Source organism: Accipiter gentilis, chromosome 6 (genome assembly GCF_929443795.1).
Source record: "Accipiter gentilis chromosome 6, bAccGen1.1, whole genome shotgun sequence".
In the NCBI taxonomy this organism is placed as follows: Eukaryota; Metazoa; Chordata; class Aves; order Accipitriformes; family Accipitridae; genus Astur; species Astur gentilis.
The window spans coordinates 4,469,183-4,486,248 of NC_064885.1; the positions used below are offsets into that span (position 1 = coordinate 4,469,183).

General features: G+C 43.0%; 1 protein-coding gene across 3 annotated transcripts in view; it reads right to left on the bottom strand.

The window, feature by feature from the left end:
* The window catches only part of VPS53 (VPS53 subunit of GARP complex), a 69,316-nt gene that overhangs the window by 25,336 nt on the left and 26,914 nt on the right, over nucleotides 1–17,066 (bottom strand). For all 3 annotated transcript variants that reach the window (XM_049802614.1, XM_049802616.1, XM_049802615.1), the window contains 8 exons: nucleotides 16,366–16,444; nucleotides 14,984–15,127; nucleotides 13,680–13,822; nucleotides 12,904–13,045; nucleotides 11,236–11,337; nucleotides 7,682–7,776; nucleotides 2,386–2,628; nucleotides 777–924 (listed from right to left, as the gene is read on the bottom strand). In XM_049802614.1, the coding sequence (XP_049658571.1) occupies nucleotides 777–924; nucleotides 2,386–2,628; nucleotides 7,682–7,776; nucleotides 11,236–11,337; nucleotides 12,904–13,045; nucleotides 13,680–13,822; nucleotides 14,984–15,127; nucleotides 16,366–16,444 (1,096 nt within the window). The remainder of the gene's footprint in view (nucleotides 1–776; nucleotides 925–2,385; nucleotides 2,629–7,681; nucleotides 7,777–11,235; nucleotides 11,338–12,903; nucleotides 13,046–13,679; nucleotides 13,823–14,983; nucleotides 15,128–16,365; nucleotides 16,445–17,066) is intronic.

Here is a 17,066-nt window from a genome sequence, read left to right on the forward strand (position 1 = left end):
TCATCTGCCAGGATGGCCTATGGTGGCACTGTGTCCTCAAAGAAGTAAAACTCCAAGGTCATATATGTAACTCTAGTATGACATGCTAATGTACTAGCTTGACACTGTGGCACCTGTCCTGCTAATAAAGATGTTTTTCAACACCCTGCCTGTGCCCAAAGTGCAGAGGAGGAGGATTGCCAGTTCTAGTGGTGGAGAGACCTTGATACAGCCAAACATCACAGCTCATCTACTAACCTATGGCATTTTGAAAGCACCTGAATGCAACAAGCATTGTGGCTGCAAAGCATATCAGCATAAATACCTCTTCTCTTCACTCCACCTTGCCCCAATATTTCATGCAAGCATTGTCCCAAACCTATTCTGAATTACTGTTTTTCTTGTTCTTATAAAAGGGAGATCGTGAACCAAGACAAGAGTCTTTTTTTAAAAAAAAAAAAATTGGTCCTCTATCCAAAACAAAATTATGTAACAAGTATAAAAGGACTGAATCCAAAACTGACGCTGCAGAGCTGGATTACAAGCAAATTACTTTTCTCAGGTAGAAAAAGCAAAATCACTACCTTTCTTTCTTCGAAATATAGACTTAATAATGTAGAGTTCAATAATCAATGGGATACTGTGTGGAGCAGACGCTACTACAGATATTTTAGTACTTCTGACTCTTCCAGTCTCCACAGCAGCCTACCCCTGAAGAGGGAGCAGCAGAGCATCTCAGGACAGAAGAGGGGCTGCTGCTGGGTGCAGTCTCAGAGGTGCTGTAGAGGAAAGCTCACCTGCTGGGTGGTGGCCAAGCAGTACTCTGCAGTACTTAGGATGCTGCAAATGAGGCAGAGTTCTTCTAAAGTAAACTTTGCCACTTCAGAGCCTTCCTTTTCTTTCAGCAAACTAGTGATGGTGAGCCCACCGCTGCTGCTAGTTGTCCTGGGGAAAAAAAAGGACAAAACCTCTAGGGCTTTCAGGTGTACAGACAGACACATTGCAAAATTACTACTAGATTTCAATGCCATAAAAAGCCCTTATGACCACAAAGTCCAATGCCCTGTGCAACACAGGTCAGTGGCATTCTACATCAAACCCACAACTGCTATTTTGGTTAAGGAAGATCTTTTAGAAAGACAAACAGAACTTTGTATCAAAGGCAAAGGACAACTCACTCATTCACAACATGCTAGATTAGGATGCAAGTGGAATACAGCTCTCCCCAGCTAGCTTCACCTTCACTGCCAGTTACTCAAAATCTAATTAAAGATTACAGAAAAATCTCAGTAACTATCAGGCAGCTTGTCATATTTATCTTCTCAGTCTTAAACAGATGTCAACATGCATTTGAAACTTTGGTAATCTGTTTTAAAAACTGATGATATCAACACAGTAAATTACAGAAGATGTGGCTTCTTTCCACTGTCTTCCAGTGATTAATGGCTGTATATCAACAAAGAAGGACTCAGAACAATTTAGAGTCAGGAAATTCCCTACCTCTCAACTCTTTATAATCCAAATCCATTAAAAAATAGGACAGTGATATTTATCTTGGACAGCAAAAATGGAGCACACAAAAAAATGTGTATAAAGAATGCAACTGAGGTCTGATGGAGAATGCACATTAAATTTATCTTTCCACTTGTCTGGATGTAACCCTCTCCCCTTCCATCTGTAAAATATTTTACTGGTTTCAGAAATTCATTCTGCTGCTCCCAGGTTTACAAGGGAAACAAGCTGAAGATGGTAAATAGCATACAAAATTATCTGTAGTTAAGTTTGGCAATATCTGAAGGAGCTCCTTTAGCCTGTATACTTATCCATGTTGGTGTAAACTCATAACGATTTCCTTTATTCACTGGATTTACATCTACATATTTTATTCATATATCTATAAAATGTTACAGAGCAGAGGGAGTTACAGGTAAGCACTTTAGCAAAACACAAATAAACCACCTTCATTATAAATTACTATATGTATAACGTTGAGCTAAGGCAGCTAAGAATCACAGTACGAACTGGTTACCCAAGTAGCAGGGTAAGTACGTTTCTGAAAGCCAGACCTCTCTAAAGAGACTTGGGCTGGCATTTCAAAAAGAATTTCAAGAAACTGTAAATCTGACTGCTAATCAAAGCCAAATATGAAGCTATCCTCCAGGGGCCCTTAAAAGAAAAACAATCCCGTGACTGTCCATTTGGTCTCTTGCTGTTTCTCAGTGCAACAAATTAAACTATTGAGAAAATTGTGAAGTAAATGTAGTCATATTGCTGCTACATGGTTTCTTTGACAGTGAAGCCTAAGTGTTCACAAGCATGTATTTATTAATTAAGTTTACAAAGCATCTGCTCCTCACTGGAATGTCTCACCAGACAGTGCTGCAGCACTTGGGAAGCGAAACTCACTTGGGCAGGTTTCCAGACAGAATTTTCCAGGCGTATTCCCGAAGGTACTTCTGGAATATGGTGGTCAGGGCTATCATCGGCTCGCCTGTGCTGAGCTGGGAGCACTGCACCATGCACTTCTTGTAGTACACAAAGAGGTCAGCACAGCTGGGCAGGACGGCTCCTCCTTCGTCCACATTAGGTTTGGGGGGACCTTGAGCCTTGAAGTCAGCCACAAACCTGTCAATCAGTTCGCCGAGATTTCTGATGTAGGGGAACAACAGAAAGGTATTTTAGTATGTTGGGGGAGGAAAGGGAGGGAAGAGCGAGAATAATGCTTAAAACCAGATGCCCTGCCTTGTGACACCAGCAAACACATTCAGATTTTAGCAGTTGGGTATTCCACCCTTCCTTATCTCCACCCTCTCAGCACAAAGCTCATACAATAACGCGGACTGAACTGATGAGTAACGACCTTTTGTACTCAAAAGTTTTAGTGGCAGCTTCAATCTGTTCTCCAGTCACATATAAAAGCTCACAAGTCTGCCAGGACTGGGTTCAGCACATTTGATGCAAGTGCATAAAGCGTACGCTCAAGTTTCATTCCTGGCACTGGCAAAAGTAACAGTCGGGCTTCCCATATCAGCGGCCTCTGGAGCAGACCTCGGGGAATATGGCTTTTAAAGGGATGTGCTCAAAATGGTGTGCCATTTGCCATTTCTTGGTCCCATTTGGATACCACCTGGTTTTGCACAACTTCACACGTCCTTTAAAGAAGTTTTATTTAGCATGAGCACAAAGTGCACTTCCTACTTAAACTCTTTTTAAAAGCACAAAAAGCCCTTCTATTGTCTCCAGTGATTCATTATAACCTGATCCTTACTCAAATACTTTGGTCTTTAGGCAACAATAAACTTCACTCCACCATTTCATCACAACAAAAAGGCTTTTTAGCATGGCAGAGGGCCAGAACCATCAATACAGAACCAAAGAAGTCTTCTGATCTTGCGGAGTTCCTCTGGTCCTACTCCTCCAGAGACAGCACATCCGTGTCAGGAACCAAGACCAGCTCTCCTGACACCGGAGCTCAGCTAAGTGGAGTAACCTTTGCCAGATGAACTAAATTACAGCAATAAACCTCCTCCCCCAGACACAGAAATACATACAACCTTCCACAAGGAAGTTTGGCTTTTGAGGAATATATAGACATTTCAGATGACAGAGTGGCACTCCGCTGACCGAAAGGAGTTGTGAAGTTCCTGTATTTTATATTCCCATTTCCACTACGGTCTTAGCTCCACTTCCCCCAGCTCTCCCCTTCCCACAGCACAGCCTTCATCCCTCTCACGGCTGAGTGTGTAATGGCTGTGCTGTGCCATGATCCAGGGTACCTAAATAAAAAGCCAAATTGTTAGAAGGGGAATGGGAGAAGAAAGAATCTGAACTGTAACTCCCGCAAAAAACTGAACTACTTTTTTTTTTTTTAAAAAAAGGCATTATTTTATAGTTAATGTATTATTATTGTTTTTCAGAAACAGACTTATTTGACAGAATTGCAATGCTGTCCATAGAAACGAAAAACCTCCTTTAAAAGCCTCTCAAAGAGTTTCAACTTGGAATGTTCTCCTAATCTTAGGCTAGCTCACAGGGCACCCAGCACAACACAAGAGTTCATGCGGAGACTGCATTAGGGTCTCCTGGGATGGGTATGGCATTACTGCCAGCACCGACGGCACAGCGGCTAAGACCCTTCAGCTCGTTCTCACTTACTTCTGCCAATGAAAGGGGAAAAACCACACCAAAGATGAAAACTTTTCCCCAGTTTCTGTCCTTTCTTTCTTTTTGTCTTGTGAAAGAGAAAAACCACTCTGATTCCAGTTTACCAAAGAACTGACAACACCACACAAGTAGAAAAGGTGGCCTCTCTCTTTCCTGATAAACTTACAGATCGCTGCACCAAAACGGTTGAGTTCCTACCATGGATGATCCACTGGGCCAAACTAATCTACAGAAGCGTGCTTGCAATATCAGGGCTTTAAATCACGAAGCAAGGCTCTTTGGCTTAAGCTAGGCCCATAGGCTATTGCAAAGACAAGTAGCTCCTCTTTTCATGCTTATTGCTTGCTGCTTTGAGTACTTCACATAGCTCTGATTCCACAGATACACGCAGTTCCTCGGCTTTGTTACAAGAACTGTAAAAACATCAGGCTGCTCAACTGATGTGATAAATCTCTACACTGGCATGAGCAATTGAACACTGAACCGAAGCATTGATTGTATTCGACCACAGTGAAGCAAAATATACCTTCCCCCGTAGCTGTAGGAGAGCCAAACAGATGGCTGCTGCAGGAGGGCTCACACGTGCTGCAAGCTGCAGCATTCCTTCAGGTTCTCAAATAAAGCGGACGTGGCTTGCTCCTTGTCAAAAGTCCCACTAAATTAAACAGCTGCATTTCCACCTCTGCATCTGCGCTTTGCTCCATCTGGGCAACAAAGTAGAGCTTTCTTAGCATTCACCAGCCACTTTTTTTTTTTCGTTCTCTCAGTCTCAAGACGCAGTGAGGAATGTCAATGGTTTTTGTTTCTTTATGCTTACTCCACATGTTCTCTTCTTCTCTGAGGCAAAGTGAGACGTATCTACATTCTCCCAGTCCCCCAAGGTCTTGTCAACTGGGATGCACGAGCAAATGCAGCTGTCCAAAAGAGCTGAGAGAGAAGCACTAGAGCTTCATGCTTGTTCTGATCCTAACCTGGACAAACTGCCTGTCAAAGGCAGGCCATGAGGACTGCTCTTATTTCAGCATGGGATTGATACAAGCAACACATCAGAATATCATGCACTAAGGGAACTAACATATTATTAATGCACATTTCAGCTGACGTCAATCAAACTTTCACATTAGTCTTAGTTGGCCCAAATGCAATACAAAGGCTACCAAACTTTATGTGGGAGCACAAAGAATTTGGCAGAAAAAGCTACTGGGAGATGAAACATGGAGAAGGCAGGAGAGCTACACAAAATGAACATTCTCTCTATACAGGCTCTGCAAAAAAGCTCACAGCAAATTCTCCGGTAATGCAGATGTGGTATTTCCTAACAGTAGCATATTTATTGGGAGCAAGAACTCTCCAAATCTAACCGAGACAAAAATATGAAATGAAATCATATAAAGGGAATTTTATTCTGGTTCTTAAATCCTTTCATTCCTATATTCCTCTTTCTTTTTTCTTTCACTCAACCTATGCAGTGGTTTTTCTGCATCTCTGGCAATCATGAGAGGAACTAGGCAACTCCTCACAGCACGAGAGAACACGGTGCTTAGTAAGTCGGTCTGTTCAGTGATGTGAACAGCTGCTATCTGTTGGGCACTGGGAAAGGGCAATGGCATTGACACACCTGGACCACTTTCAGGATAGTTTCCATGGACTAAGTATTTTGGAAGCCCCTCTGCTCACGAAGCCACAAACACACACCACAAAGTGCCAGTTGTCCGAACAATCTGAACGCACGCATGCATTTTAGCACACTTAACCACAGCTCTGCATACTCTCATCACTGCAGACCTGACAGAGCTCTTCCTTCACTCCAGCAGAACAGCTTAGTTCACACGTGTACGCTCCCGTTGCTCCGACAGACCACAAAGAAGAGGTAAAGACACATATCCCAAAGGGGCAGAAATGAAATCTGCTTTCCTGTTAAGAAATCTGATATTTACACTGCAGCTAAGGGTGGAGAGCAGCACCTTTCAAGTCTTTCTTTCAGGTGTCTCCTCTTAAATTGCTACAGATTTTGGCACTGTGTTTCTTTAAATGGGTATGGAAACAATTTTTCAGAAGAAAAGGTCCAGGCTGCTTTTTGCCACAGACTTAAGGCAATGATGAATAAAACTGTCACACTACTCTCACTATTCAGAGCCCAAACATACAATTAATTATCTAAGCAACTCCTCATTTTCAGACATCAGCAACAGATTCCTCAAAAGTTCAATCAAAGGGGGAAGAAGAGAGAAAATCATAAAGGAAAGCGATTTTTGGCAGACAGGGGCAGCATGGGGAATACTGTGGCAGTTTTTCTTTGAACGCCTTGCAGCCTGTGGCTATAAAGCTAATATAAAACATCTCAGGATTGTAAAGGAAAAGGGGAAAAAAAAAAGCAACTGAAAGAGCTAGGAGCACAGTGGGGTAGAATTACCAAAACGGGGATTAAAATGGCCCCCAGTGAGAAGGGAAGAAATATTCAAACAAGTTGGTGCTCCGTTGGCCGAGGGCGGGAGGGAAATATCCGTTTCCCTTTGTTACACTGCAGAGCGGAACCTAAACCCAGCATGACAGACCATTGTGCAAGGTTGTATTTAATTATTTATTTATTTATTTTTAAGCATAAAAGGTTGATGGGACATGGGAAAGCTTTTTCAAGATGGCTATCTTGAAGTTTGGACAAAATCAGGACACTACGAGCCTCACGTTATGCACTCTCTCATGTGTAAGTCCTTGAAAGATAGAAGGGCAGAGACAGATGAATTACATGAGGCAGGCACCAATTTCTCCTTTCCAGCCACTAACCTGCGCTAAAAGACTGTACTGAACCTTTTTCAACTATCTCCTCTCCCAGTTGGCACTGCAGTTGTTACAGAGATGTTATTTAAACCCTGGTGTGAATCGAGGTGCACAAGAAAGCGTGGTGAGAGCTCTAAAAGCTTCTCAGAGCTCTAAGCTGAAAGCTCCTTTCATTCAAGTTATTTTGCTGCAAGTCAAAGAGGAAGACGAAGAAGGGTTCCAGGGATTAAAGCCCCTGACAAAGTCCCAATCTGTGAGTGATGATAATGTTATCTTACAGCCAGCTCATCTACAGCAGCTTTCATCTAAGGATCTCGAGTAACTTCTTTCTATACAGCAAATCTTGAAACTCCTCTACCACGAAGCCACATATGCATTTTACAGAAAAAGCAAACCTACTATTTGTGGAAGACATGAGACGAAAGGCAGGCATATGTCTGCAGTGGGAATTGCAGAGGCAAGAGAAGCAATTTCAGAAACACTATGCCTCTTCCACAGAAAGGCAGCAGGCATCATTCCCGCAGGCCTTTGCAATTACAGACAAAACCAACATCCACAGCCCTCTGAACGCTCATTTTTGCCCAAGCAAAGGTCCCGCTCATTCTATCTTCCTCGAACCATGAATACAGCTACTGATGAAATTAGAAAGCAGACTTCCAAGAAATTAATTTTCTGCAGCTTGAGTACAGAATCTAGTACAATCCAACTGTAATACACATTCAAAAGCAAACAAACCCAAAAGAGCATGCTGTTTACTCACTTGTCCTGGGACTCGATATACACATAAAGGTGAGGCTCAAAGCACTTGGAAACAATGCCATGAAAAGGATTGTCAGGGGCCTTCGGCTTCTTTGGCTGTAAGAAAACATTTAGAGTGTTGGTTTCAAACCTGCCTTGTAAGACCTAGAAGAAACAGTGATGCAACAGCACAGAAGGATCTAAGTCTTTAGAAATATTACAACACAGAGATTTGCTATCAAAGGCATATAATTGACAGTATATACAGGGTCAGTATGTCTGAGTCTTCCCTTCCTCATACAGGGCTGTTAGTATTCCAAGGAATTATCTTTTCACTTGTAAAGTATTCTTATCCTTAAAGAGAAGGCTGCTCCATGCTAACAGATTTCAGTCGAAGAATCTTAATGCAGTTTGTAAATAAAACCTTGCTGAACCCTTTGAACAGTAACAAGACTCTACTAGTCACCTCTGAAATGAAACACAGCAGTTATTTGGAAGCAACATTGAAAAATCCCGACATTTTAGAACATTAAGGACAATAACTCAAAGTTACAGACTTCATCTGGATGAATTTTATTTAGATAAACAGCATGTAATTACTGGAGGAGCTGGAATTATACAGGCAACATTACAGGACTGCTTTCACCGTGAAACATGTTTCTGGGGATGCAAAGACTTCTATTTTAAAATCACATTTAGAGCATTAAGCACATATGCCATTTGGGAGTCATCCGGTTTACTCTCATTTTAGTTTAGTACTGCACTCTACGCAGTGGCCAAGCACATCTCACTGAAGCCGCTGGGACTACTCATATGCTTAAATTTGTGCATGTTTAAGTACCAGGCTGGGCAGGGCCTTTAAGCTCATCTTTGCCCTACAGCTAGATTTTTAATTATTTTTTTTTTACTGATAGACAATATTTCTTCAATATTTCTTGTTGCTTGCCGGCAAGCTGACAATTTTTCACTGCCTGCAAAGAGCGCTGCAGTGACTCTGGAATGGAATTCTTGCCTCTCTCCACAAAAAGCCAGGATCAGTTCCCAGCCAATGAAGATACGAATTTTTCCAGTTGAAATTTTTTTTTTAGCATAAGAGAAGCAAAACAAGAGAGCCTAAAGAACGTACTCTCCTAAATGACAGAGGAGGTGGCACAAAGTCATTTGCAGAAATAGCAAAGAATGACGAGGCAAGCATTTCTCAAGTGTTCTCAGAAATAATTAAGACTCAAAGACACAACGAATACTAACATATGGCTGCAAACCTAAACTGAGCGAATGGTTTTATGGAGACCAGACCACCTCTATGAGACTGGCTTCATTAACCTTCTAAGAGCATGACTGGAGAATGTAAGTTTTTACAGCTTTGGGACAGAGCCACTACCCAGCATTCTCTGCCCAAGCCCCTTTGCCAGTGCCTGCCCGTTTCTGCCGGATGCACACGCTCATCGGAGCTGGGAGGAAAAACAATAGGTGGTAATTACAAAAACCTCCTAGTTGCCAAGTTTCCAGGACAGCAGCAACACAAGGTTGCAGATTCATGATGTTTACGATTTACCAGGCTGAAAGAGCCAACTCCTAACGCAGGACTGGTTTTGTGTGTGTGAGCGTGTCTTTGCATCATGCTGCTCCCAGCATGTCTGGTGGAGAGAATACTAAATCTTTTAACAGTAGCAGTGAAGCTGTATTTCTGAGTGTGCAATCCTATCCAAAAGCTGCAGATGTTTAAGCTATTTCCTCCTTGAGTTTGATGGAAATAATAAAAGGTTACTGTTGTCACAGTAAGGAGGTCTGCAGCTGGCCCAGTTTCCTTTCATTACTATCCAAAGTAAACAGATTAAAACGAACTGCTAGGATCACTAAAAGAAGCTCTTTTTTAACATGGATCCCCCCCCCCCAACTCTTGTGCTCCCTCTTACACTCCCAAGTGTCTTGAATTCTCAGGACTAGTGTCTTGGAAGAGCTTTACCACTCAAAACTCTTCATCTTCAACCCTTCCAGTCCCTTCTCTTTTTCAGCTAGTGACAGAAGATGAGACCTCCAACGTGAACTCACCAGCACTAATGACCAGATGTTGGCAGTTTGAAACTGCAATAGTGGGGCTTACAGGGGTCCCGTTTGGCAGACAGGCGCCTGCGGGGCAGCCGCCCTTGCAGCAGAGCCCAGCGCTACATTGTGAGCATTAACACAGGGCATACCCAAAAAGAGAGGGCAACCTCACCACAAACTGCATTTCAAGGGATAGCTCAATGGACGGCTTTATACCAGCCTCCCCACGTACAAGGAGCAGAGCAGTTCCTTTCTCAGAAGTACCTGAACTGTTTCTGGCCAGGGCAGTGCATTCCACTGTTCACTAAAACCAGCCCTAAACAGCCTAAAAAGGCTTTGCAATTTATCTCTTCACCTGCCTTCTAGCACTACTGACTTCTCCAAGGATGTCATCTCAGCCCAGCACTGCACATCAGAGCCAATCTTTCCCCCGCTATTACAGACAGCGGAAAGCAAGCTCTTCACAAAAAACACACCACACAGGTGTTTCCCCAGGTTCCCAGTCTCTGGCTTCTAGATCACTGATAAAGTCTGTCCAACACCAACTGTCCAAGTTGTATTTTAATGGAAAGAGCAAGACTTTGCTTAGTCGTTCTATTTCAGGACTCCTGCTGTGGGTGGAAGGCAGCGGGCCACCCTGCTTGTGTGAAAAGCCGGAGGGGATGCAGTGCACCAAACTGTGCTGGTGGAGAGCTACCACCCCCCAATCTCCCCAGGGAAACAGATCTCAGTGGGTCCTAGGGCTCTGGTCACCCATCAGGATACGACCTGTAAATGTCCCATTTACAGGGCTGTAACCGAACAAAGAGAAGGTAGCACCTTCCGCAAGCAACAGTTGAACACTTGGAAAACGTCTGTCTGGTGAGTAAAAAATATGGGGCTTACAGGCTTTGATACTGGTGCCAATTAAAACAATTGTGTTTACTATTCACTCCTTTAATGTTTGCAGAGGGCTTTGGAAACCCAGCGCTTTTACAAGTGGTTAGGTGTTGCCTGCTTTGCAGAGGTAATGGATGAAAAACACTATAGAGATAAAAATCCCAGAAGTAATATATTCGGAGTGAAAATCCAGAACTGACACTTGAAAGTTCAATGAGTTGTGGGGTGACTCGAGACTTAGTTTGCTTGGCTGACAAGGCAAAATATTAATTGTAACTGCTTGCAGTGGGAGCTTCTTCTGGGATCTGAAACCCCAACTATGCTAGTTCATCTTTCTTTGACAGAAATCCTGTAGTTACTTTTGAGCTGTTGCTGCATGGACTAGAACAGAATCCAACTCACTCTCATGTGGCAGGATTGTCTCCGCACTATTAACTGAAATAAAGATTGCTTTGGTTTCAGTGAAGTGAACCAGAGCAAACCACGCTTGTACTGGGAGCCTGTATGCTGCACAGAGGATCAAAACTGTGCTAAATTAATTGCTGTGAAAACAAACCTTTCAAATCAATGTGATGGAAAAAGCTTAGGCACCACCAGAGATTTTGACACAGAGACTGCCTCACTGACAACTGGAGAACTTCAAAGACTTACTTTGTCCGTATCACTTTTCTCGATCACAATCTCATCTGTCTCTGTCCCAGTTTCATCCTCCAGAAATGGGTTGGTGGAAGGAAGCGGCACTTCTGGCTTCTTCTGTTAAAAAAAGAGGAAGCTCCTTAGAGAACAGTCTGTTTTGTCCCCTCTGGCACACAGCTGCCTCCATGTTTTGCTTTACTAAGCCCTTCAAAGCACTGTACAGCAGTTTGCCTTCTTCAAGCAGAGGTGACTGCCGGGTGCCAGGCAGTGCCTCTCCATCAAGGGTAGAGCTCCCTCCTACTACAGGGCTAGAGACTGGTCCCCTCTCCATCGCTCCACCAGCACGCTTCATCTTCAGCACCCTCTTATAGCCTGCTCTTCTTGCACCCACACTCACCCGCTCTGCCTGAATCGTCCCTGGAAGGGGCATTTTGACCAGCACCAAATTTCTACTCCCAAACCACACACACTCCAAAAAATGTGGTCTCCACTGGGAGAGGACCCGTGACAGCAGGCCCCAAAACTCCGCCGCTGCAGTAAATCCTGCATTACTGCTTCCACCAGACTGCTTGTCCCCGCTGTGTACTCACCAGATAGTCATTTATAATCATGGCCTTCGTTTTGTGTATAAAACAGGTCAGAAAGTGACATCCAGACCCAGCCTCTAGGCAGCTTAGAAAGGGGGACAGAGAGGATTTTCATTTATTTCAAGCCACACCCTCCCCCTCTGTTTTTCTCAGCTATAACAGCTTCTGTGCCTACCTTCTCCAAAGGGATAACAACCCAGTGAAGCCAATTTAATTAAAGCTGCAAATTTCATACGAAATTTGTCAGAAAAATAAAGCCATATTCTTGAGAGATTGAAATTCAGCCAGGAGGCAAAACCTTACAGGACTTCCCTTTTTAATTAGCAGCACCTACTGATCCACAGCAAATTACAAGTGGGTCCAGCAGACTTGCCTCGTAGGCTGAATTATCATATCCAAGTAGGCTTCAAGACACCAGCTGGACAGAGAAGCCAACCTCAAACCAGTGGCTTCCGAGCCACACGTGGACTCTGTGCTCCCAGGGCACTTGGCTGGCAAAGCTCTTGGCTGCGGTTTCAGGCAGAAAAAGCACAGAGATGACCCTAGAGATATTCACTGAGCTGTTTCTCTTGGCTCTGCCTTTACAGTCTACCAAATGAGAAACTGAAAAGTAGAAGCTACCAACACCCGTGCAAGCACGACTAACCCAACAGACAATGTGGGATTGAAAGATGGTACCATGTGGTGAATGTGTGGTAACTAGAAATGAAGAGAAGAGGGGACTTTTAGTTATAATGTGTCATCGACATGCAGAGAACAAATATTATAATGCAGTTGCCATAATTACTTTGTGGTTCTCTGTAGCAATGTGGTTTCAGCTGCAAACAGCACAGGAGAACCAGAAAAGTTCACAACCAGTGTACTTTCCTGGTTGTGAGCCTTGTGCCATCCATTCTCTCTACCACAGTCTGCAAGACCAAGAATCACTTTCCTAACTACAAGCCACTGAGCACAATCACACTAAACACCCTAACCTGCCAGTGCAAGAGGAGGCTGCAGGTGACACCTTTTGCAGTCTCTCATTACCATAGCTATGTGGCTTCTTTCTCCTGAAGAAGCTGTTGAGTAAAGGGTTGCTCTTTAGAAATTCCCTTACCACTGTCCCATCAGCTAGAGTGCAACCTGAGAAGCGTTTAGCCAGAAGTCCTTCAAAGTTGGTTGTCCTCTGAATTGCAAACAAAAGCAATTTCACCTCAATCTCCTTTGCTCTTGTGCGCATTATCTTAGCGAGCTCTGTCCTGAAAGAGAGGGGGGGTGGGGTGGGGGGGGATAGAAAAAAACAAATGTGGTTTTCTATAAGAAGAAAGATCTGAAACCTAACACTGTAATTCAGTCTATTCCCTAGAGAGACTTTCATCACAAAATTGAAGCTAATTCCTAAGATGCTCTCTAACATAAAACTGCTTTATGGATCACATTGCAAACATAACCGCAGTTGTTTAGACCTTTGTGGGTAACAGGACCCCATCTCCTAACAGCCAGTGCACCACTGCAGCCAGGAAAGCCCACAGGATCAAACTGGGGTCCCAGGACAAAGACAATGGTGCTGCTGGGACTCCAGCTGGCACCTTCCTCTGGTCCCCCATCTCTGGCTGGCAAAGAGCACAGTCTGAGGCAGTCACACCATAGTCACCTCACAGTATTTCACTTGGCCTCTAATACTACTGATTTTTACCTCTGTTACATTGAAAATTGACTTCCACATCATCTCACTCTCTCAAAAGTATATGCAGTTTTAGTGATACCTCTCAGGGTTTTCACTCTAGAGTCCTATGGATATAAAATCAATTTGGCAAAAGACAAGCGAACCTTTTGGTTTTAAGGAAGGTGACTCTGCTGGGAGGCATCATCATGAGCTCCCCAGATGCTCACCTTGTGACATGGCAGAACTCCACAGCGATGCGCTCCGTCATACACCACTCCTGGGGAAACATGCGCCCGTACTTCTCCTCGTAGTCCACCAGCTGACGCTTTATCCAAGCATAACGCCTGTCAATCTTATCCAGCCAGGCCACCTGAATAAGACGGAGAACATCATCTTTAACAGCAGCAGCTGCTAATATTCAGCCTGACTGCATAACTGTGCTGCTGTAGTTTCACAGAGCAGCTTCGGCTATCGATCAAAGCTAACTTGACCACTATTAATAATATTTTGAATGCTAACAGTCATTCTTCAAAGTGCTTAAACACATGCCAGATTGAAAACCCTATCTTGTGCGAATTAAGAGGACAAGTTCTGTTGAAAATGAGAATAACAGTACTCCTAAATCATGTAGGTACTATTGAAAACTCAACCCAATAATTATTCATTTGATCCCACCCTCTTTGTTTCGCAGACAGAGAAATTAAAGTCAACAATGGGATGAGAACACAGGAATTCCTAGATTCTCACGTTCAGCTGGTTTTCACATTCTGGGGCCTGTGGACCCACAAACTTCACAAGAATTCTTACAACATGAACAGGAAGGGATTTTTTTTTCCCCCCAATATTAGTGTTTTCTGGTCAAAAAGTAGAAAGATTGATCCAAAAAACTTTGATGGAAAAATGCTATTTAAAATGAAGCAACTTAGCCTGTTTCTCTTCTTTGTCACAATCTGTCAAAATTTTGAAACTGTTAAAATACATTTTGATCCAAAGTTGGTTTTGTTTGTTTGTTGGTTTGTTGTTTTTTTTTTTTTCAAATCCAAGATGATTATAGTAAATTTTTAAAAAGCTGTTAGCATCAGGACAAGAAGATTAAAAATTAGCTACAAAGATTAATCCACTTCCTGGAAATCCCTCCCCCCCATTAGGCATTTTGGGGTTTTTGTTTGTTTGTTTGGGGGGAGGTGTGGCTTTTCAAAGTTTTTGGGCTCGCAATTTTCAGAGTTTAATTTTTCAACCCTTTACAGTGCAGAAATTATACCTAACTTGAATTTATTTCTTTACTATACGAGGGGAAAACACTTCCAGGGCTGATACATGAAACTGAGGCCTAAAGTGGGAGGAAGTCATCCTGGCAGAGACGACATTGACTCCCAACTCAACAGCCAGTCCATATCACACCCGCAAGTCACGGCTTCCGAGCCCTCGGTTTAGAAACATTTCACCACAGGAACCTGTGGAAACGTGAACTTTGTGAACGCCAGCAGAGCAAAATGCGAAATCCAAATGTAGCTTGCTAAGCTTCCCTTACATCTTGGTTTTCCTGGAAAAGGACCAGATACTCTGAGAGGTGTTGTTTAATAAATTTCTTGATGATTTCCTGTTTGATTCTGGGATCCAGGACATTGGCGACTAGGCACGCATCACGTAGGACATTGCTGGGTCCACCAGGCCTCTATCAAAATAAACAGGAACAAATGATTTAAGGTTAAATAGCTGAATGGGTGATTGTAAATTGTACTACATCCAGGTTATCCTGTTTTTATCCTTTCCCATTAGTCTTCTCTTTTTGATGCTTCTGCTGCTACTCTGTATTATCACTTCTATGTCTTCCTTCTGTTGGGTGAAAATTTATCTTTCTTCTGTAGGATGAAAATTGAGCTGCTGGCCGTAAAGTTGTTCTGTAGCTCAAGAGCCAGAAAGCTCCCTACCGCAGAACAGCAGCCAGCTCTGTCTACAGAAAGAACCGTTGTCCTGTCACTTTTCCAAAGCCTTTCGTTGGCCCAGATATTCTGAAGAACAGCTAAGAGAAGTGGCTGACAAGTGGGACAAGCAAACCCCTTTTCTGCAAACCTGAAGGCCAAATTAATGGGGAAAAAAGCAGTCTAGAGATGATCAATTTGCAACACTAAGTAGCATCTGCTGGTCTGTATTGGTGCATATCATGATGTTAGTGGGGAAGACAGAAAATTTAGAAACATTTTTTAAAAAATGCTCTTTCGATGCTGCTTCACATGGACACAGATTTGCCCTTCATCAGGGATCTGTTCCAAATAATTTCCTCATTTCTGTACTTGTTAGTTTTACAAAGAAACCAGCAGAGCTTGTACTTTGGAAGACAGAACTAGTGTTTTCTTTGAAGTAAATTCAAATTCACACCTACCCCCTATATTGTTTGCAAACATTTGGATGCATAATGTAGGTGAAGCACATTTGGTGCCTTAGCCCTAGCCCAGATTTCTATCTGTGCTGAGTAAACCAGACACAAACTTGGTGGCAACAAGTCAAAAGACAGCCTATGTTTGGTTTTCTCTGAACACAACACAAACCTTTCGTGTGCAACAAATAACCAGTAACCTGGGTGATATGCCGAGGGAACCCCACTCTGGTCTACAGGCCACACATTAATTGCTTGGGGCATTCCTCAATGGGCTTGCAGATCTTACTGCAATCGAGGTGTGCAGCGTGACAGAGGATGGGTGTCATTTCTCACCCACATTCACTCAACAGAAACAGTAAGAAATATACCTAGCACCCTACAGCTTAGGATACTCGCTTGCTTTCTAAAATAACTCCTGAAACAGAAAAACATCAAATCTAAATGTAAAATGAGATTAAAACCAATGACAATTACATTGAATAGTTTGCAGCAACAATTTTCAATGGGAGGAAGAGGGGAAGAGAGAACTTTACCTTTGTACCTTGAGAAGGAAAAGCTTCCTCAAAGTCAGCCAGGATCTGCTGTCCCAACTCATTCTGTGCTGCCTTCACCCTGACAAGGACAGAGGAAGCAAGGGCTTTGTTGGTTGTACAACTTCTTCGTTTCGTTGCCTGCAAACATTACTACAAAGCGGACTGAAACGCTAACAGCTACATGAAGGTTTTTAAGGGACAAAAAAAAAGCATGCTAAAGAGAAAACATTCACACTAAGAAGGCCTGTATGTCAGAACTGGGAGAGCATTTGCTCCCTGAATGACACCGGGATGACAACTCCAGCTCTACACCATCGATCCCTGAGCTGTAGCAGAGCACATCCTAGATGTTCTTGCCCTGCCGCAATTTAGTATTTCATTAAGGGCCAATTAATCAGCTGAGAAATCAGCAGGGTTCCTTTAATGCCAATGTGGTCGATCTATCTTTACATTCATGTATGTTGATCACACTTCAACAAAAGTGTGTTTCTGACACATAAAAAGCTTCACAATGTCTCAATCTTCATTGTGAACCTTTCACAGTTCCAGGTGCACTGACCTACTTTTAAATGCGTCCATGTGAATACTGTTGGCTGTGGTTTTATCCTATAAATCTCCATCTCTTAAGAAGCATAAAAGAGCAAAGGTATGAAATGGGTGAAAAAGTTTCAAACAAACCACAATCTTGCTCTTTATTTAGC